Genomic DNA, 22,781 nt, shown 5'->3' with positions numbered 1-22,781 from the left:
TTGCTGGAATTTTCTTCATTCCTCCACGCAGAACTGGTGTAACTGCATCAGGTTTGTAGGCCTCCTTGCTCGCACATGCTTTTTCAGTTCTGCCCACAAATTTTCTATCTGATTGCGGTCAGGGCTTTGTGATGGCCACTCCAATACCTTGACTTTGTTGTCTTTAAGCAATGTTGCCCCAACTTTGGAGATATGCTTGGGGTCATTGTCCGTTTGGAAGACCCATTTGTGACTGAGCTTTAACTTCCTGGCTGATGTCTTGAGATGTTGCTTCAATACATCCAGATAATTTTCCTTCCTTGTGATGCCATCTATTTTGTGAAGTGCACCAGTCCCTCCTGCAGCAAAGCACCCCCACAACATGATGCTACCACCCCCATGCTTCATGATTGGGATGGTGTTCTTTGGCTTGCAAGCCTCACCCTTTTTCCTCCAAACATAATGATGGTCATTATGGCCAAACAGTTCAATTTTGTTTCATCAGACCAGAGGACATTTCTCCAGAAAGTAAGATCTTTGTCCCCATGTGCACTTGCAAACTGTAGTCTGGCTTTTTTATGGTGGTTTTAGAGCAGTGGCTTCCTTCCTTGCTGAGCAGCCTTTCAGGTTATGTCGATATAGGACTTGTTTCTCTGTGGTATAGATACTTGTCTACCTGTTTCCTCCAGCATCTTCACAAGGTTCTTTGCTGTTGTTTTGGGATTGATTTGCACTTTTCGCGCCAAAGTACGTTCATCTCTAGGAGACAGAATGCATCTCCTTCTTGAGCAGTATGACAGGTCTGTGGTCCTATGGTGTTTATACTTGCGTACTGTTTGTACAGATGAACGTGGTACCTTCAGGTGTTTGGAAATTGCTCCCAAGGATGAACCAGAGTTGACATCATTTTCTGACCTCAATCAGATAGAAAATTTGTGGGCAGAACTGAAAAAGCATGTGCGAGCAAGGAGGCCTACAAACCTGACTCAGTTACAGCAGTTCTGTGTGGAGGAATGGAACAAAATTCCAGCAACTTACTGTGAGAAGCTTGTGGAAGGCTACCCAAAACGTTTGACCCAAGTTAAACAATTTAAAGGCGATGCTACCAAATACTAACAAAGTGTATGTAAACTTCTGACCCACTGGGAAAGCGATGAAAGAAATAAAAGCCAAAATAAATCATAAATTATTCTGACATTTCACATTCTTAATATAAAGTAGTGATCCTAACTGACCTAAGACAGGGAATGTTTTCTAGGATTAAATGTCAGGAATTGTGAAAAACTAAGTTTAAATGTATTTGGCTAAGGTATATGTAAACTTCTGACTTCAACTGTATATAATAGAATGTACAGGTCACCCTTCACTAATCCAGCACCATTGGGACCTAAGGAGTGCCGGATTAGTGAAAATGCCGAAGTACAGAAGGATCACATTAAGCATAATCAGTGTCGGATTATCGAAGGAACCGGATTACAGGTAGTCGGATTAGTGAAGGTCGACTGTATAAAATACCATGGCACTACAGGAAAAATATTGGCATGGATAGCAGAATGACTGACAGGCAGAAGACAGCGAGTGGGAATAAAAGGAGCCTTTTCTTGTTAGCTGCCAGTGACTAGTGGTGTTCCTCAGGGGTCAGTATTGGGACCACTGCTTTTCGCACTGTTTCTCAATGATTTAGATAATGGAATTGACAGCTTTGTGGCAGTTTGCAGATAATATGAAGATAGTTGGAGGGGTAGGTAGTGCTGAGGAAGCAATGCGATTGCAGCAGGACTTAGACAAATTGGAAGAACGGCAAAAAAGTGGCAGTGTTGGGAAATGTATGATGCATTTTGGTAAAAAGTACAATAGTGTGGACTATCACTTAAATGGGGAGAAGGTTCAAACATCAGAGGTGCAGAAGGACTCAGGAGTCCTTGTGCAAGACTTGCAGGAGGTTAATTTACAGGTTACGGCTTTGGTAAAGGCGGGAAATGCAATGTTGGCATTTATTTCAAGAGGAATGGAATATAAAAACAAGGAGTTAATGCTGAGCCTTTATAAGACACCAGTCAGGCCACACTTCGAGTATCGTCAACAATTTAGGGCCCCGTATCTCAGAAAGGATGTGTTGTCATTGGAGAGAGTCCAGAGGAGGTTCATGAGGATGAAGGGGTAAACATATGAGGAATGCTTGGCAGCTTTTGGCCTGTACTCACTGGAATTTAGAAGAATGCAGGGATATCTCATTGAGACCTACCGAATGTTGAACGGACTAGATAGGATGGATGTGGAGAGGATGTTCCCTATGGTGGATGTATCCAGAACTAGAGGGCACAGCCTCAAAACTGAGGGGAGCCCTTTTATTTAAGGTGGCATCAGGGCACCAAAGGATATGGTGAGAAGGCAGGTATATGGGTTTGAGTGGGATCCGGAATCAGCCATGATGGATTGGTGGAACAGACTTGATGGGCTGAATGGCGAATTCTGCTCCTTTTTCTTACGGTGTTTCTGGATATTAAACCTGATTCTGATTCTGGTACTGATCTCTCCATAAGGTGATTCTGACAGGAAATTATGAAGTAATGAAGGTGGGAAGTATAGTGGAGTGGGTTTATTTATTTATTGAGATTATTTATTTATTTAAATATAGAGCGGAATAGGCCCTTCCAGCCACTTGAGCCATGCCACCCAGCAACTCTCGATTTAACCTACCCTAAACACAGGACGGTTTACAATGACCAATTAACCCACCAACCGGCACGCTTGTGGACTGTGGGAGGAGAACAGGAGCATCCGGAGGAAACCTACATGGTCACAGGGAGAACATAGAAACTCTTTAGAGACAACGGCGTAATTGAACCTGAGTCACTGGTACTGTAAAGCGTTGTGTGAACCACTACACTATTGTGATAAAGCAGTGGTGGTGGAGACTGTAGTGAAATGGGTTAATGATAAACTAGTGGTGAGTATTAGGGAGTATTCTGGAGTTAGGCTATATAGCAAGACATTAACTTCACTAAACAATCTTTCGACCTGAACGTGGACTATAGATTAAATTTAAAATGTAGCCCTGGACAATAGGCTCCTAGAGCTGTAGATAGCAGGTAATTGGAAAGCCAGACAATGCTGGTTAACATTCATTTTAGGTATCTGGAGTGTGGGTGCGAAGAAGATCTGTGAAAATTATATGTAATTCAAAGGAAGCATTGTAGATACTGTACATTGATACTACAGAAGTGTCCTTTGATCTTTAGCATATAAAATGTCATGTAATATTGGATTGAACAGGCCTCTTCCTTTGAAAGGCTCTCAGTTTGATGCTTCTTTTTGTTGAATGAACCACTTCTATATCCACTAGCTTCAGCATCTCTTGGATGACTTGGTTCACTTTACTACTGTGGGGAGTGTTAGTAGAGTGGGTTAATGATAATGTAGTGGTGGTGGGGAGCATAGTGGGCTTGGTTAATCATTAGAGGTATTGATCAGCCTGATGGCTTGTTGGAAGTAACAATTTCAGGAAAGAACAGAAAATAGAGCTTTGTCAATGCCTTTCACATGTGGCGACAAATTTAAAGAGATTTTAGCTCTCCAGTTAATCTTGGCTTGAAATTGTCCCTAACAGCAGGACAGCTGTATCAGCTAACATTAGAGAATTTCATTTCTGAAGAAGTCACAGTTTTTAACTGTCAGCTTGCAATATCAGGTCACGCCCTAAAGGTGCAGATTACTTCAACTTTTACTTATCTAGAGGTACACTGTGGAACAGGTCCTTCTGGCCCAATGAGTCGCACCACTCAGCAGCCCATCTATTTAACCTCAGCATAATCACGGGACAATTTACAATGATCAATTACCCTACCAACCAGTATATCTTTGGACTGTGGGAGGAAACTGAAGACCCAATGAAACTTGCACTGGAATGCAAATTAGTCATAAGTTGGTTCTGTCTCTTATATTATGAACAATAAAACTGCCCATTTTGAAATTAGATCCAAGACGCTTTGGCCACTTCTACTAAAAAACACAGTACTTCGAATAAACTAAATCCTGTCCGACAAATAATATTTACATAGTTAGGGCATATTCTGGAGTTATGGTGTATAGCAAATATTAATTTCAACTCTAACCAGTCTTCAGATTTGAATGTAGATGGTAGATTGAGTTTACAATGCAGCTCAGAACAATGGTCTTCCTGGAGCTGCTGACTGGGGTTGATTGCAAAACAAGAAACACTTCATTGACCTGAGATGTCTGCATATGCATGAATTCAGCCCAGAGTTAGTGGGGATTAACATTCATTTTGGGTGTCCGAAGTGTTGGTGTGAAGATTATATGTAATTCAAAGGAAGCATTGTAGATACATTGTAACTATAGAATTGTCCTGCCCTTACCTTTGATCTTTAGCATATAAAAATGTCAGGTAATATTGGATTAGGGAGTTCACTTCATCCAAGAGTGTCTCCGGTATAATGCCTGCTTGTTTGCTGAATAAAGAGTTCTATATCACCAGCTTCAGTGTCTCTCCAGTGACCTCGTCCACAGTAATAACAGTAGCAATCCAGACTCAATAAGGTATAAAAGCAAAGATATGCAGGTCTTGCAGTTCATATCACACTTCTTTCTACCTCAATCAGAATTAAATCTGTTTTAGTTGGACTGCGAATGTTCTGAGTCAATACTAAAAATATTCCTTAATATTTAAAAATGGACACTGGCTTATTGTTCTAATTAGAATGCATTTTATCATGGAAAATAAGTTGAACTGCATAACAATTGATGCAATATCTTACTCTGCTTGACATATTTTGCAAATAGCATTCATAAATGGCCTTCAGAATTCAGAGACAAAAGGCTGGCATTGCTGTTCTCATAAACGTCTACAGATGTGCCGTGGAGAGCATTCTGACTGGTTTCATCGCCGTCTGGTATGGAGGGGCCACTGCATTGGATCGGAAAAAGCTTCAGAGAATTGCAAACTCATCCAGCTCCATCATGGGCACTAACCACCTCAACGTCCAAGACATCTTCAAAAGGCAATGCCTCAGAAAGGCAGCATGCATCATTAAGGGCCCCCGTCACTCAGGACAAGCCCTGTTCTCATTGCTACCATCATGGAGGAGGTACAGGAGCCTGAAGACACACATTCAACTTATCAGGAACAGCTTCTTTCCCTCCTCCATCAGACTTCTGAATGGACAGTGGACACTACCTCAGTAGTTTTCCCCTCTCTCTCTGTACTACTTATTTATTTTTTACATATATACCTTACTGTCATTTATAGATTCTTTTACTATGAGTTGTCTCCACACTCATTGTTGCAGGCGAGCAACTTCTCTGTCCCTCAATGGAGAGAGAGAGCTTGTCTGAGATACCGAAGTGCTGGATTATGGGCTGTAGCTTTCGATGGACTCCAGATCAAGGCTCTTTAGGAGCTTTTGCTGTTCCTTACACGGTGGCGGAATGGGGGTGTCGGTGCTTCTGCTAGCACAAGTCGGGGAAGGGGAGGGCTGACGCTTCTGCTGCTGCTTGAGTGTGGGACGAGGGAGCTTCGGGGTTCTGAGTTCGGATATTTCTATGATTCATTCTATGGGATTTCTTGTTCGCGGATGTCTGCGAAGAGTAAGAATTTCAGATTGTATACTGTACACATAGTCTGAAATTAAATTGAACCATTTGAACCAGTTATTGCAATGGACTGCTGCCATAAAGCCAATTTCATGACCTCGGCCGGTGACATTAAACCTGATTCTGATTGGATCTGTCACATGCACTTGTTCCCAGATTTTCAGCTTGATTTATGCAATAAAAGGGTTTTATGGTTTAATCCACAATTGGAAAAACAGATTTGAAGAATTTTGCTATACTTACTTATCACTCTCCTGGGATATGTATAAACGATTGGAGAGACTAGCCAAGAATGCTTCCACAATTTCTGCGTCTGCGGCTGATCCTGCCTTAAGGCACCTAAGTAGAAATAGAGTCAGAATCACAACAGTCTCGAGTCAAATCAAGTCAAGTTTAATGTCATTTAACTGTATACATGTATACCGTCAAATGAGACAATGTTTCTCTGGACCACAGTAGCACACATAACACATACAACACACAATAACTTAGGAGAGTAAGGATAAAACCTACAGATGAATTACTCATAAATAACTGAGGTAAAGTGCATAAATAAAATATTGTAAGGCGCAGGACAGATTAACCGTTGCCACTTCGAATGTGATGTGGCAGGGAATTCAGAAGCCTAAAGGCCTTGGGGAAGAAACTGTTTCCCATCCTGACTGTTGTTGTTTTTATGTATCAGTGTCTCCAGCCTAAAGATAGAAAGTCAAAGAGGATGCTGATTGGATGGTTGGGATCAGAGTTAATATCAGAGGCACTTGTCGTGAAATTTGTAGTTATGCGGCACCAGTACACTGCAATACCAATAATAAAAATTATAAATTACTATGAGTATATATTTTTTTTAAGTTAAATTAACTACATTGTGCAAAAAAAGAAAAAAAGTAGTGAGGTTGTGTTCATGGGTTCAATGCACATTCAGAAATCTGATGGCAGAGGGGAAGAAGATTTTCCAGAATAGTTGAGTGTGTGCCTTCAGGCTTCTGTACCTCCTCCCTGATGGTAGCAATTAGAACAAGGCATGTCCTGGGTGATGGGAGTGCTTAATTATGCATGCCACCTCTTTGAGGCATTGCTCCTTGAAGATGTCCTGTCTACCACAGAGGTTAGTGCCCATGATGGAGCTGTCTGAGTTTACAACTTTTTGCAGCTTATTTCGATCCTGGACAGTGACACAGACCATATCTGTAGAAATTTGCAAATGTCTTTGATGACGTACAAAATCCTCTAACAAATTGTAAACATAGCAACATGCCCAGAAGAAAATGCAGTGGATTCCAGTTAATCCGGACATCAGTTAATTGGAGCAGCTGCTTATTTGAGACAACTCTTAAAGAACAAAAACTAATCAGAAATATAGCTGGGATTTCCTTCTTTGGGGCAGGAGACAGCTTCCAACTGGCATCAGTCGTGTGCACGTGTGTGGATGTTAGACACGACACAGAGCTTTCAGCAAACAGTCTTTAAATAGCATCTGTTGCATGTGTTTGTGTTCAAAAAACTGTGGTTTTTGTCACTGATAGTTGGCAAAAATTAAGCAGAGAAACAAGTCAGAAGTATTTTGCTCACTGTGGTTTCAAGCGTTCAGGTTTAGAGATGACAGAATTGGCTGGGAGTGAAAATAAAACTATTTCACTACTAAAATAAGTTAGGAACTACGAAGAATTTGAATATATTGACAATCAGTTTGAATGCTTCAATGAAAATTTGGAAAATGCAATCGTCAACAGCTTTGTATTAAAGTAGTCCATTATCTGCACTAGTTAGGGTATATAGAAAATATTAATTTCAACTGCAACCAGTCTTCAGATTTGAATGTGGATGGTAGATTAAGACTAGGTGTCTGTACTGATTTCATTCATTTACAGTCAAAACACAATGCAGTGAATTCTTCCATCAATAAGTATCAGGAACTAATACACTGTTTATAGTACTGCAGCACTGTCAATGTGTTCTAATTTTTCCGGCATTTCATTTAAATGCATTAATTATCACTCAATTTGTCTTTTTATCCCTTTTTAACTATCTAACTATGTCAAATGAAGAGCGTTTGATGGCTCTGGGCCTGTATGCACTGGAATTCAGAAGAATGAGGGGTGACCTAATTGAAACCTATAAAGTGTTGAATGGCCTCGACAGAGTGGATGTGGAGAGGATGAGTCCCATGGTGGAAGAATCTAGGACCAGAGGACATAGTAGAGGGGTGTCTTTTTAGAATAGAGATGAGGAGGAATTTCTTTAGCCAGAGAGTAGAGAATCTGTGGAATTCACTGCCACAGGCTGCTGTGGAGGCCAAGTCTTTATGTATATTTAAGGCAGAGGTTGATAGATTCTTGATTAGTCAGGGTATTAAAAGATGCAGAGGGAGGGCAGGAGATTGGGGCTGAGAGGGAAAATGGATCAGCCATGATGAAATGGTGGAGCAGGCTCGACGGGCCAAATGGCCTAATTTTGCTCCTATATCTTATGGTCTTACTTCCATGAAAGTTCCACTAATTAGGGCAATCGCTTAATTGGGCCAAAATGTACTGGTCCCAATGTGTCCCAATTAATGGGAATCCACTTTTCTTATTAAAGTTAACTTCAACACAGAGTTAACCTGCACTATCACCCAATTCAAGAAAATTCAACTCATCAGAGCAGCTGTTGTCTCTACAAGTGCCAACTATTGAATAAAATGCTAAACCACAGCCCAGTATATCCCTTTATGTCACTGAACTACATAACAGAAGGCACGGTGGCGTAGTGATAAGTGTAATACTGTTATAGCACCAGCAAGCCAGATTCAATTCCCACCCCTGTGTTTAAGGAATTTATCCCATGACTGAATGGGAACTCCCAGACAGAATATACAGTGGTGCTACAAAGTTTGTGAACCCTTTAGAATTTTCTCTATTTCTGCATAATTATAACCTAAAATGTGATCAAATCTTCATGTAAGTCCTAAAGCTAGATAAAGAGAACCCAATTAAATAAATAACACAAAAAACATTATCATTGTTTATTTATTTATATATTGAGGAAAATGATTCAATATTACATGTTGGTGTTGGAAAAAGAACATGAACTGGGGTGACCCCCTTGGACAGCAATAACTTCAACGAAACATTTCCGGAAACTGTTGATCAGTCCTGCTCATCAGCTTGGGGGAATTTTAGACCATTCCTGCTTATAAAACTGTTTCACTTCTTCAATATTTCTGAGATACCTTGGATGAACAACCCTCTTCAGGTCATGCCACAACATTTCAAATGGGTTAAGATATGGACTCTGACTTCAATTGGATAGCAGCACAGACACAGTTGAACCGTTACTGCGCAGGTCCAGAGCAGAGCTTGAGAAAACAGCCAGTTTTCAGCAGGAGTCTTTGATTGGACAGCAGTGCAGACACAGTAGAAGCATTCCTGCACAGGTCAGGAGCAGAGTTTAAAAACCCAGTCTCCATAAAAGAGAGGTACCGTTTAGCAGAGCAGTCATCGTCAGAGTGGTAAGGCTTTGGCTCAACAGACTTCGATGAGATCAGGCAGAGGCGAGGTAAGTAGGTAAGTTTATTTCTTATTTCTTTTCCTTATTTAACTCTTGAAAGAATTGGGGGTATGTCTGCAGAGCCAGTGTTCAGTTCTGCGTGTCAGATGTGGGATTTCCAGGTTTCCAGCCTCCCCGATGGCCACAGCTGCATCGAGATGCAGCTCCTTAGAGACCATGTTAGGGAACTGGAGTTGCAACTCGACAACTTTCAGCTTGTTATGGAAAGTGAGGAAGTGATAGATGGGAGCTACAGGGAAGTAGTCACCCCAAAGCTATAGGAGACAAGATAAATGGGTGACTGTCAAGAGACGGAAGGGAGAGCACCCCTGTGGCCATCTCCCTCAACAATAAGCACTCCATTTTGAGTACTGTTGGGGCAAAAACTATCTGGGGGAAGCAAAGTGGCAGTGCCTCAGGCACTGAGTCGGGCCTTGTGGCTTGGAAGGGTAGGGAACGGAAGAGGATAGCAGCAGGACTAGGAGACTCTATAGTTAGGGAGGCAGATAGGCCATTCTATGGACTCAATATAGATGGTAGTCTACCTCCCAGGTGCCAAGGTCCGCTATGTTTCAGAATGCGTCCACAATACCCTGAAAAGGGAGGGTGAGGAAGCCAGCAGTCATCGCACATATTGGTATCAACGACATTGGAGAAAAAGGGAGGAAGTCCTAAAACCAAGAAATGTAGCTGCGATCTGCGCAAAGTCATCAAGGCAGTGAAACAACAATACAGGAACAAGATCCAGACACAGCTCTTCACCAACAACACGCAGCTTTTGGCAAGGTCTGCACACCACTGCAGACTTCAAAGCTAAATGCAGTGGTGTTTCCAACATTACTGCCTCTCTCTCAGATGAGCTAAATCTTTTTTACGCTTGATTCAATGTTGCCAACACTGAGCCCTGAGGAGAGGCTCCAAAGTGACCTGTACCTTGGTCTTCTCTGAGACTGAAGTACGCAGTTGTTTCCAATGAGTGGACAATCACAAGGCTGCGGATCTGGACGGCATCTCAGCAAAGGGTATTCAGGTTGTGTGCGGCACAACTGGAAGGTGTGTTTGCAGACATTGTAATCTCTCCCTCTGCAACTGTAGCCTCCTGCTCCAAATATCTACCATTGTTCCTGTACCTAAAAAGACCAAGGTAGCATGTCTGAACGACTGGCGTCCTGTCACACTCACCTCAATAATAAGCAAATGCTTTGAGAGGCTAGTCAAGGACTACATCTGCAGCTTGCTACCACCCACATTGGACCCCCTGCAATTCATCTACCGACACAACTGACCCACAGATGACGCAACAGCCACAGCTCTACACACCGTCCTTACACATCTGGAGAAGAAGGATGATTACATGAGAAACGCTGTTCTTAGACTACAGTTCAGCATTCAATACCATACTTCCCTCCAGGCTCGACAAGAAGCTCACAGACCTCGGCCTTCAACCTGTTTTGTGTAGCTGGATCCTGGACTTCCTGTCAGATCAATGGCAGATGATAAGAGTGGGCTCCCTCACCTCTGCCCCTCTGATACCAACACAGGTGCCCCTCAGGGTTGTGCCCTAAGCCCCCTCATTTACTCTCTTGATTGTGTCGCCACCCCAGCTCCAACCTGCTAATTAAATTTGTTGATGATACTACATTGATTGGCCTAATCTCAAATAATAATGAGGAAGCCTACAAAGAAGTCATCACCCTTGACACAGTGGTGTCAAGAAAATAACCACTCTCTTAATTTTGCAAAACCAAAGGAGCTGGTTGTGGACTACAGGAGGAATGAAAACAGGCTAACCCCTATAGACATCAATGGAACTGGGGTGAGAAAGTGAACAGCTTTAAGTTCTTCGGCTTACACATCACCAAGAATCTCACGTGATCTCTACACACCGGCTGGGTGGTGAAAAAAGCACAACAGCGCCTCTTTCACCTCAGACGGTTGAAGAAGTTTGGTTTGGGCCCCCAAATCCTAAGAATTTTCTGCAGGGGCACAATTAAGAGCATCCTGACTGGCTGCATCACTGCCTGGTATGGGAGCTGTACTTCCCTCAATCGCAGGACTCTGCAAAGAGAGGTGCGGACAGCCCAGTGCATCTGTAGATGTGAACTTCCCACTATTCAGGACATTTACAAAAACAGGTGTGTAAAAAGGGCCCGAAGAATCAATGGGGACCTGAGTCACCCCAGCCACAAACTGTTCCAGCTGCTACCATCCGGGAGATGGTACCGCAGCATAGAAGCCAGGACCAACAGGCTCCGGGACAGCTTCTTCTACCAAGCCATCAGACTGATTAATTCATGCTGATACAACTGTTTTTCTACGATATATTACCTCTCCTGTTGTACATACTATTTATTACAAATTACAATAAATTGCACATTGCACATTTAGACCTAACAAAAAAATTTTTACTTCTCGTGTACACGAAGGACATAAGTAATAAAGTCAATGCAATTCAAAACAGAATACAGGGGGTTAGGAAGGAAGTTGAGAAGCAGGTCCTGAAGGGCAGTAATCTCAGGATTGCTGCCTGTGCCACATGACAGTGAGGATAGGGATAGAATGAGGTGGCAGATAACTGCATGGCTGAAGAATTGGAGCAGGAGGCAGGGATTCAGATTTAGACCATAAGACAAAGGAGCAGAAGTCGGCCATCCGGCCCATCGAGTCTGCCCCGCCATTTTATCATGAGCTGATCCATTCTCCCATTTAGTCCCACTCCCCCGTCTTCTCACCATAACCTTTGATGCCCTGGCTACTCAAATACCTATCAATTTCTGCCTTAAATACACCCAATGACTTGGCCTCCACTGCCACCCGTGGCAACAAATTCCATAGATTCACCACTCTCTGACTAAAAAAATTTCTTCGCATCTCTGTTCTGAAAGGGTGCCCTTCAATCCTTAAGTCACGCCCTCTCATACTAGACTCCCCCATCATGGGAAACAACTTTGTCACATCCACTCTGTCCATGCCTTTTAATATTCGAAATGTTTCTATGAGGTCTCCCCTCATTCTTCTAAACTCCAAGGAATACAGTCCAAGAACGGACAAACGTTCCTCATATGTTAACCCTCTCATTCCCGGAATCATTCTAGTGAATCTTCTCTGTACCCTCTCTAACGTCAGCACATCCTTTCTTAAATAAGGAGACCAAAACTGCCCACAGTATTCCAAGTGAGGTCTTACCAGCGCCTTATAGAGCCTCAACATCACATCCCTGCTCCTATATTCTATTCCTCTAGAAATGAATGCCAACATTGCATTCGCCTTCTTCACCACCGACTCAACCTGGAGGTTAACCTTAAGGGTATCCTGTACGAGGACACCCAAATCCCATTGCATCTCAGAACTTTGAATTCTCTCCCCATTTAAATAATAGTCTGCCTGTTTATTTCTTCTGCCAAAGTGCATAACCATACACTTTCCAACATTGTATTTCATTTGCCACTTCTTTGCCCATTCTTCCAATCTATCCAAGTCTCTCTGCAGACTCTCTGTTTCCTCGGCACTACCGGCCCCTCCACCTATCTTCGTATCATCAGCAAACTTAGCCACAAAGCCATCTATTCCATAATCCAAATCGTTGATGTACAACGTAAAAAGAAGTGGCCCCAACACGGACCCCTGTGGAATACCACTGGTAACCGACAGCCAACCAGAATAGGATCCCTTTATTCCCACTCTCTGTTTCCTGCCAATCAGCCAACGCTCTATCCACGTATGTAACTTTCTTGTAATTCCATGGGCTCTTATCTTGTTAAGTAGCCTCATGTGTGGCACCTTGTCAAAGGCCTTCTGAAAATCCAAATATATAACATCCACTGAATCTCCCTGGTCTAGCCTACTTTAATTTCCTCAAAAAATTGCAATAGGTTTGTCAGGCAGGATTTTCCTTTAAGGAATCCATGCTGAGTTCTGCCTATCTTGTCATATGCCTCCATGTACTCTGCAACCTCATCCTTGACAATCGACTCCAACAACTTCCCAACCACCGATGTCAAGCTAACAGGTCTATAATTTCCTTTTTGCTTCCTTGCCCCCTTCTTAAATAGCAGAGTGACATTTGCAATCTTCCAGTCCTCCAGAACCATGCCAGAATCTATCGACTTTTGAAAGATCATCGCTAATGCCTCCGCAATGTCCACAGCTACTTCCTTCAGAACACGCGGGTGCATTCCATCTGGTCCGGGAGATTTATCAACCTTTAGACTATTCAGCTTCCTGAGTACTTTCTCTGTCGTAATTGTGACTGCGCACACTTCTCTTCCCTGCCACCCTTGAGTGTCCGGTACACTGCTGATGTCTTCCTCAGTGAAGACTGATGCAAAATACTCGTTCAGTTCCTCTGCCATCTCCTTATCTCCGATTACAATTTCTCCAGCATCATTTTCTATCAGTCCTATATCTACTCTCACCTGTCTTTTACTCTTTATATACTTGAAAAAGCTTTTAGTATCCTCTTTTATATTATTTGCTAGCTTCCTTTCATAGTTAATGTTTTCCCTCTTAATGACCTTCTTAGATTTCTGGATTATTGTGACCACTTCCAGGGCAGGTGTGACCTGTACAAAAGGAACAGGTTGCACTTTTATCTGAGGGGGATCAATATCCTTGTGGGCAGGTTTAATAGAGCTGGTGGGAGTGGTTTAAACATATGGCGGGGGGTGGGTGGGTGGTTGGGAACCAATATGATAGAGCTGAAGATAAGCCAGCAGGTTTACAAGTAGATGTTGGGTGTAATATGAATGTAAGGAAGGACAAGCCAATGACTGGGTACAAATGCAGACTGTGCAAAGAGTAAAATTGTACCAGAGGCAACATTCAAAAGGGCGAAGAATGCAGGACTAAAAGTGCTATATTTAAATAAGCGTATTCGGAATAACTTGGATGAACTCATGGCGCAATTACAGATTGGTTGGTATGACGTGGGCATCACTGAGTTGTGGCTGAAAGGTCATAGTTAGAAACTTATTGTCAAAGGATATACTTTGTATCGAAAGGATAGGCAGGAAGAAATAGGCGATGGTGTCGCTCTGTTGGTAAGATTGGAATTACGTCTTTAGAAAGAGGTGACACAGGGTCAGAGAATGTCAAATCTTTGTGGGTGGACTTAAGAAACTGCAAGAATAAAACAAAACATTATGGAAATCATATATAGGCCTCTAAATAGTATCCAGGATGTGGGGTTGAGATTGCAAAGGGAGCTGGAAAGGGCAAGTAATACACTTAAAGTCCTGCGAATATGGACCACTGGAAAATGATGCTGGTGAAGTAATAATGGGGGACAAAGAAATGGCAGATGAACTTAATGGGTAGTTTGCATCTGTCTCCACTGTGGAAGACATTAACAGCGTACCAGAAGTCTGAGAGTGTCAGGGAGTAGCAGTGAGTGCCACTGCCATTACAAAGGAAAGAGTGTGAGGTAAACTCAAAGTTCTTAAGGTGGATAAGTCACCTGAACCAGATGGACTACATTCCAGAGTCCTGAGAGAGGCTGCTGAAGAGATCATTGGTCATGACCTTTCAAGAAACACTTGATTCTGGCATGATCCCAGAGGGCTGGAAAATTACAAATATCACTCCACTCTTTAAGAAGGAAGAAGAGCAAAAGAAAGGAGTGTATAGGCTAGTTAGCTTAATCTAAGAGGTTGAGGAAGTGTTGGAGTCCACTGTTAAGAATGAAGTTTCGGGGTATTTGGAGACTACTGATAAACTAAATGAAAGTCTGCACGGTTTCTGTAAAAGGAAATCTTACCTAACAAATCTGTTGGAGTTCTTCGAGGAAGTAAAAGCAGGATGGATAAAGGAAAGGCAGTGGATGTTATTTATTTGGATTTTCAGAAGGCATCTGATAAAGTGCCACATGTGAGACTGCTTAACAAGATAAAATCCCATGGCATTACAGGAAAGATAGTGGCATGGATAGAGACTGAGTCTGTGATAAAGAAGGCAGATGTAATGTTGGCATTAATTTCAAGGGGAATAGAATATAAAAACAAGGAGAGAATGCTGAGGCTTTATAGGACATTGGTCAAGCCGCACTTGGAGAACTGTCAACAGCTTTGGGCTCTATATCTCAGAAAGGATGTGTTGTCATTAGACAGAGTCCAGAGGAGGTTCACGAGAATGGTTCCAGAAATAAAGGGGTTAGCATATGAGGAGTGTTTAGCAGCTTTTGGCCTGTACTCACTGGAATTCAGAAAAATGTAGGGTGATCTCCTTGAAACCTACCAAATATTAAAAGAACTGGATAAAGTGGATATGGATTGGATGTTTCCTATGGTAGGGGTGTCCAGAACTAAAGGGCACAGCCTCACAATTGAGGGGCTATGCTTTAGAACAGAGGTAAGGAGGATTATTATTAGCCACAGAGTGGTGAATCTGTGGAATGCTCTGCCACAGGCAACTGTGAAGGCCATGACCATTGATATATTTAAAGCAACAATTGATAGTTTCCTGATTGGTCAGGGCCTCAAAGGTTATGATGAGAAAGCAAGGTATGGGGTTGAATGGGATCCAGGATCAGCCATAATGGAATGGCTAAGCAGACTCGATGGGCTAAATGGCCTAATTTTGCTCCTACGTCTTATGGTCTTATGGACAGCCACTTTAGGACATGAATTTTCTTCTTTTCAAACCATTCTGTTGTTGATTTACTCTTGTGTTTCAGATAATTGTCTTGTTGCATCATCCAACTTCCAGTAAGCTTCAGGTGATGGACCACTACCCTGACATTTTCCTGTAAAATGTCTGGATACAATTTTGAATTCATTGCTCCCTCAATGATTGCAAACTGTTCAGGCCCCAAGACAGCAAAAGCAGCCCCATACCATGATGCTCCTTCTACCATGCTTCACAATTGGGATGAGGTTTTGGTGTTGGGGTACAGTGCCCTTTTCCCTCCAAACACAGCAGTGTGCATTTCTGCCAAGAAGTACAACTTTTGTCTAATCTGTCCACAGAATACTTCCCAGAGATGTTGTGGAACATCCAGGTGGTTTTTTGCAAACTTGAGACGTGCAGCAATGTTACTCTTTTTGGGAGTGGTGGTTTCCTCCATGGTGTCCCTCCATGAACACCATTCTTGTTCAGTGTGTTTACTTATAGTGGATACACGAACAGAGACTTTAACAAGTTCTAGAGGTTTCTGTAGGCCTTCTGCTGTTACCCTTGGGTTCTTTTTCACCTTCAGCCTTGCACGCTGTGCTCTTGGTGTGATCTTTGCAGGATGCACACTCCTACAGAGAGTAGCAACAGTACTGAATTTCCACCTTGTAGACAATTTCTCTTACTGTGGACTGATGAACACTCAGTTCTTTAGAAATGCTTTTCTTGCCTTTTCCAGCTTTATGCATCTCTACAATTCTTGTTCTAAGGTCCTCTGAAAGTTCTTTTGATTGAAGCATGGTGCATATAAACAGATCTTCCCTGTGAAGAGCAGACTCTGTCAGTAACCTGACTTTGTGTGTCTTTTGTATAGAGCAGGGCACATCTACAACTCAACCTTCAATCTCATCTCATTGATTGGATCACCAGACTCCAAATAGCTTTTGTAGAAGGCATTACTCCAGGGGCACACATACTTTGTTGAACCTAGACTGTAAATGCTTAAATAGTGTACTCAGTAATGATGAGAAGAAGTACAATTGTTTGTGTGTAAGTGGCTTAGGCAGATTGTGTTTCTCTATTGTGACCTAGATGAATATCAGAACACATTTTATCAGTAATCAATACAGAAAACCTAGTAATTGCAAAGGGTTCACAAACTTTTTCTTGCAACTGTGAGGTGTTGCTCCTCCACCCGGAGGGTTGCTTCATCTTGGCACAAGAGGAGGCCATGGGCCAACATGGCAGAACGGAAATGGGAATTAGATTAAAATGATTGGCAGTCGGGAAGTTCCCCTTGTGGAGGATGGAGTGGAGGGAGGAAGGAAGGTAGGAGGGTGGAGGAGGGGTGATGAAGTGGACTATGGGAGAAAAGGAACAAGGAGGGGCACTGGAAGGAGGTTATAGGCAGGTGAGGAGAAAGGAACAGGTAAAGTGGGAGCCAAAATGGGAAGTGAAAACAGTGAAGTCTAAGAAAATAAATGCTCATCTCATCAGGGTGGAGGCTACCCAGACAAATTATGACACATTCCTCCATCAACCTGAGAGTGGCCTCATCGTGGCTGAAGAGGAGGCCGTGGACCAACAAGTCAGAATGAAAATGGTTGGTCACCGGGAAATCCTGCTTGCTGCAGATGGTGAAAGTGACTACATGCACAACGTAATGTATTGGCAGTGCCAGTCATATGGTTGTAATGATACAAAATAATTGCTAGATATTTTATATGAAGCAGCGTTCTTATAAAAAAAAGGCTCGAGTTCTTACCTGCAGATGTTATCTATAGCAATATCCCTCAGTTGTTCGTACATGGATGGCTGGTTTTTCTTTGGGGACAACACAGTTGCTTCTGAGTGTTCATTTGTTACACTTATCTTAATATCAGTTCCTCCTTCAAAAGAGAAAAATGTAAATTGCAATGCAAGGAAAAACACAGCTACAGCAATGACTTACAGACAGCATTTGGGACCTTTTATAATCATGAATTACTTTTGAATCAAGTATTTTATTTCATACTTAAATGTTGATTCAAAAGTATCTAAAATGTAAGGCAATGAACTTCCATTGTACTGTACGCGAGAAGTTGCTAGAGATTTAAGGCCAGTATTCTTTCACAAACCTCCAAGGGGAGCACAATGTCGTCGAAGAGTTTGAAGGCTTGCGTGCCTCAATGACCCGGAGAGCTATGTTGGCTAGTCAGGGCCTTGTGCTTTGGCCACCCGTGCAAACAGGTCAAAGGGTAGAGGCCAGGCTAAAATTTGTCCACCAGTCCTTTGGGTTCAGGGGTTCAGTTCAGGGCTAACAACCCTGGTCAGTAAAACAAAATTATTATGGAAACAGCAATAAAGAATCCTTCTATATCTGAGTGCGACAGCATTTCTGAGTCTCCACTTGGGCCTTCCATAACTGATAATAATGAAAATCAAGAGGAAGCTACTGGCACAACGAAGGAAGTCACGGACACCGCCAGGGATGGAGAACCTTCATTGCTACGCTAAATGCCAACAGTTTTCCTTCCACAAAGGCTTTTCACTGCAGATTTCAATCACAATATCAATATCATCGCATACTGGGAGATCACTTTGCTGGGGACCTACATTCCATCCTTCATGGTTGTTTAGAGCTACCCATTGCCAGCCATTTTGATTGTGTTTTCCATACCCGACCTAACATGCCTGTGCTCGGCCTCCTCCGCTGTCAGAGTCAGGCAAAACGCAAACAGTAGGAACAGCACCTCATAAGACCAGAAGACATAGGAGCAGAATTAGGACATTTGGCCCATTCAGCCTGCTCCACCATTTCATCACGACTGACTTATTATCCCTCTCAACCACATTCTCCCGTCTTCTCCCCTTAACCTTGATGCCCGGACTAATCAAGAACCTATCAATCTCCATTTTAAATATGATCAATGACTTGGAGTCAGAGAAAATTACAGCATTGAAACAGGCCCTTCAGCCCACTGAGTCCATTCTGACTCACTTAAACTGCCTACTCCCATCGACCTGCAGCCTTCCATAGCCCTCCATTCCCCTACCATCCATATACCCATCCAAACTTCTCTTAAAATGTTAAAATCAAAGTCACATCCACCAGCTGAGCTGGTAGCTCATTCCACACTCTCATGGCCCTTTGAGTGAAGAAGTTTACCCTCATGTTTCGCTTAACCTTTCACCTTTAAGCCACGACCTCTAGTTGTAGTCTTATGCAACCTTGGTGGAAAAAGCCTGCTTGCATTCACCCTATCTATATCCTTCATCATTTTGTATACCTCTATCAAATCTCCTCTTAATCTTCTACATTCTAGGGAATAAAGTTCTAACCTATTCTAATTTGGCCTCTACAGCCTTCCATGGCAATACATTTCACAGATTCATAATTCCACCTGATAGCAACCCAAAGTTTCAACACTGGATTCTCCAATTGACCCTCTATCTCTGCTTCTGACCTACCTAGATCCTCCTATGCCCAGCTCCAGCCCCCCATCATCCTGTTTTTTCCCTCCACCACCCACTCCATCTACACATCAGCCACACACTCCTCTCACTGGGTCCCCTCCCTCCCATTGTTCATATCTGCCCTCCTTTGGCGCCACGCTCCACCTTGCTCTTCTGTCAAATTCCATTACTTTCAGTGCTCTGACTCCACCACCCATCATCTTCCACCTCTGTCACTATTCCCGCTCTCTTATCCCCCATCTGCCCATCAGCCCTCCCTCACCTGATCCACCTATCACCTCCCAGCTTCTGTCACTATTCCCACTCTCCCCTCCTCCATCTGCCTATCACCCCTCCCTCACCTGATCCACCCATCACCTTCCAGCCTCTGTCACTATTCCCACTCTCCCCTCCTCCATCTGCCCATCACCCCTCCCTCACCTGATCCACCTATCACCTCCCAGCTTCTGTCACTATTCCCACTCTCCCCTCCTCCATCTGCCCATCACCCCTCCCTCACCTGATCCACCCATCACCTCCCAGCTTCTGTCACTATTCCCACTCTCCCCTCCTCCATCTGCCCATCACCCCTCCCTCACCTGATCCACCCATCACCTTCCAGCCTCTGTCACTATTCCCATTCTCCCCTCCTCCATCTGCCCATCACCCCTCCCTCACCTGATCCACCTATCACCTCCCAGCTTCTGTCACTATTCCCACTCTCCCCTCCTCCATCTGCCCATCACCCCTCCCTCACCTGATCCACCCATCACCTCCCAGCTTCTGTCACTATTCCCACTCTCCCCTCCTCCATCTGCCCATCACTCCTCCCTCACCTGATCCACCCATCACCTTCCACCTCTGTCACTATTCCCGCTCTCCCCTCCTCCATCTGCCCATCACCCCTCCCTCACCTGATCCACCCATCACCTCCCAGCTTCTGTCACTATTCCCACTCTCCCCTCCTCCATCTGCCTATCACCCCTCCCTCACCTGATCCACCTATCACCTCCCAGCTTCTGTCACTATTCCCACTCTCCCCTCCTCCATCTGCCCATCACCCCTCCCTCACCTGATCCACCCATCACCTCCCAGCTTCTGTCACTATTCCCACTCTCCCCTCCTCCATCTGCCCATCACCCCTCCCTCACCTGATCCACCCATCACCTTCCAGCCTCTGTCACTATTCCCACTCTCCCCTCCTCCATCTGCCCATCACCCCTCCCTCACCTGATCCACCTATCACCTCCCAGCTTCTGTCACTATTCCCACTCTCCCCTCCTCCATCTGCCCATCACCCCTCCCTCACCTGATCCACCCATCACCTCCCAGCTTCTGTCACTATTCCCACTCTCCCCTCCTCCATCTGCCCATCACCCCTCCCTCACCTGATCCACCCATCACCTTCCAGCCTCTGTCACTATTCCCATTCTCCCCTCCTCCATCTGCCCATCACCCCTCCCTCACCTGATCCACCTATCACCTCCCAGCTTCTGTCACTATTCCCACTCTCCCCTCCTCCATCTGCCCATCACCCCTCCCTCACCTGATCCACCCATCACCTCCCAGCTTCTGTCACTATTCCCACTCTCCCCTCCTCCATCTGCCCATCACTCCTCCCTCACCTGATCCACCCATCACCTCCCACCTTCTGTCACTATTCCCACTCTCCCCTCCTCCATCTGCCCATCACTCCTCCCTCACCTGATCCACCCATCACCTTCCACCTCTGTCACTATTCCCGCTCTCCCCTCCTCCATCTGCCCATCACCCCTCCCTCACCTGATCCACCCATCACCTCCCAGCTTCTGTCACTATTCCCACTCTCCCCTCCTCCATCTGCCTATCACCCCTCCCTCACCTGATCCACCTCACCTCCCAGCTTCTGTCACTATTCCCACTCTCCCCTCCTCCATCTGCCCATCACCCCTCCCTCACCTGATCCACCCATCACCTCCCAGCTTCTGTCACTATTCCCACTCTCCCCTCCTCCATCTGCCCATCACCCCTCCCTCACCTGATCCACCCATCACCTTCCAGCCTCTGTCACTATTCCCACTCTCCCCTCCTCCATCTGCCCATCACCCCTCCCTCACCTGATCCACCTATCACCTCCCAGCTTCTGTCACTATTCCCACTCTCCCCTCCTCCATCTGCCCATCACCCCTCCCTCACCTGATCCACCCATCACCTCCCAGCTTCTGTCACTATTCCCACTCTCCCCTCCTCCATCTGCCCATCACCCCTCCCTCACCTGATCCACCCATCACCTCCCAGCTTCTGTCACTATTCCCACTCTCCCCTCCTCCATCTGCCCATCACCCCTCCCTCACCTGATCCACCCATCACCTTCCAGCCTCTGTCACTATTCCCATTCTCCCCTCCTCCATCTGCCCATCACCCCTCCCTCACCTGATCCACCTATCACCTCCCAGCTTCTGTCACTATTCCCACTCTCCCCTCCTCCATCTGCCCATCACCCCTCCCTCACCTGATCCACCCATCACCTCCCAGCTTCTGTCACTATTCCCACTCTCCCCTCCTCCATCTGCCCATCACTCCTCCCTCACCTGATCCACCCATCACCTTCCACCTCTGTCACTATTCCCGCTCTCCCCTCCTCCATCTGCCCATCACCCCTCCCACACCTGATCCACCCATCACCTCCCAGCTTCTGTCACTATTCCCACTCTCCCCTCCTCCATCTGCCTATCACCCCTCCCTCACCTGATCCACCTATCACCTCCCAGCTTCTGTCACTATTCCCACTCTCCCCTCCTCCATCTGCCCATCACCCCTCCCTCACTTGATCCACCCATCACCTTCCACCTCTGTCACTATTCCCACTCTCCCCTCCTCCATCTGCCCATCACCCTCCCTCACCTGATCCACCCATCACCTTCCACCTCTGTCACTATTCCCACTCTCCCCTCCTCCATCTGCCCATCACCCCTCCCTCACCTGATCCACCCATCACCTCCCAGCTTCTGTCACTATTCCCACTCTCCCCTCCTCCATCTGCCCATCACCCCTCCCTCACCTGATCCACCCATCACCTTCCACCTCTGTCACTATTCCCACTCTCCCCTCCTCCATCTGCCCATCACCCCTCCCTCACCTGATCCACCCATCACCTCCCAGCTTCTGTCACTATTCCCACTCTCCCCTCCTCCATCTGCCCATCACCCCTCCCTCACCTGATCCACCCATCACCTTCCACCTCTGTCACTATTCCCACTCTCCCCTCCTCCATCTGCCCATCACCCCTCCCTCACCTGATCCACCCATCACCTTCCAGCCTGTCACTATTCCCACTCTCCCCTCCTCCATCTGCCCATCACCCCTCCCTCACCTGATCCACCCATCACCTCCCAGCTTCTGTCACTATTCCCACTCTCCCCTCCTCCATCTGCCCATCACCCCTCCCTCACCTGATCCACCCATCACCTCCCAGCCTCTGTCACTATTTCCATTCTCCCCTCCTCCATCTGCCCATCACTCCTCCCTCACCTGATCCACCCATCACCTTCCAGCCTCTGTCACTATTCCCATTCTCCCCTCCTCCATCTGCCCATCACCCCTCCCTCACCTGATCCACCCATCACCTCCCAGCTTCTGTC

The 22,781-nt window shown here is 45.1% G+C and overlaps 1 protein-coding gene across 2 annotated transcripts in view; it reads right to left on the bottom strand.

The window, feature by feature from the left end:
• Window positions 1–22,781, bottom strand: part of LOC134360064 (phosphatidylinositol 4-kinase alpha) — a 267,869-nt gene that overhangs the window by 223,554 nt on the left and 21,534 nt on the right. For both annotated transcript variants that reach the window (XM_063074140.1, XM_063074141.1), the window contains exons 5-6: window positions 17,492–17,615; window positions 5,836–5,931 (exon numbers count right to left, since the gene is read on the bottom strand). In XM_063074140.1, coding sequence (XP_062930210.1) covers window positions 5,836–5,931; window positions 17,492–17,615 — 220 coding nt within the window. The remainder of the gene's footprint in view (window positions 1–5,835; window positions 5,932–17,491; window positions 17,616–22,781) is intronic.

Source organism: Mobula hypostoma, chromosome 21 (assembly GCF_963921235.1).
Source record: "Mobula hypostoma chromosome 21, sMobHyp1.1, whole genome shotgun sequence".
NCBI lineage: Eukaryota > Metazoa > Chordata > Chondrichthyes > Myliobatiformes > Myliobatidae > Mobula > Mobula hypostoma.
The sequence above is the reverse complement of the archived record's forward strand: the minus strand, read 5'-3'. Positions and strand labels throughout refer to the sequence as shown.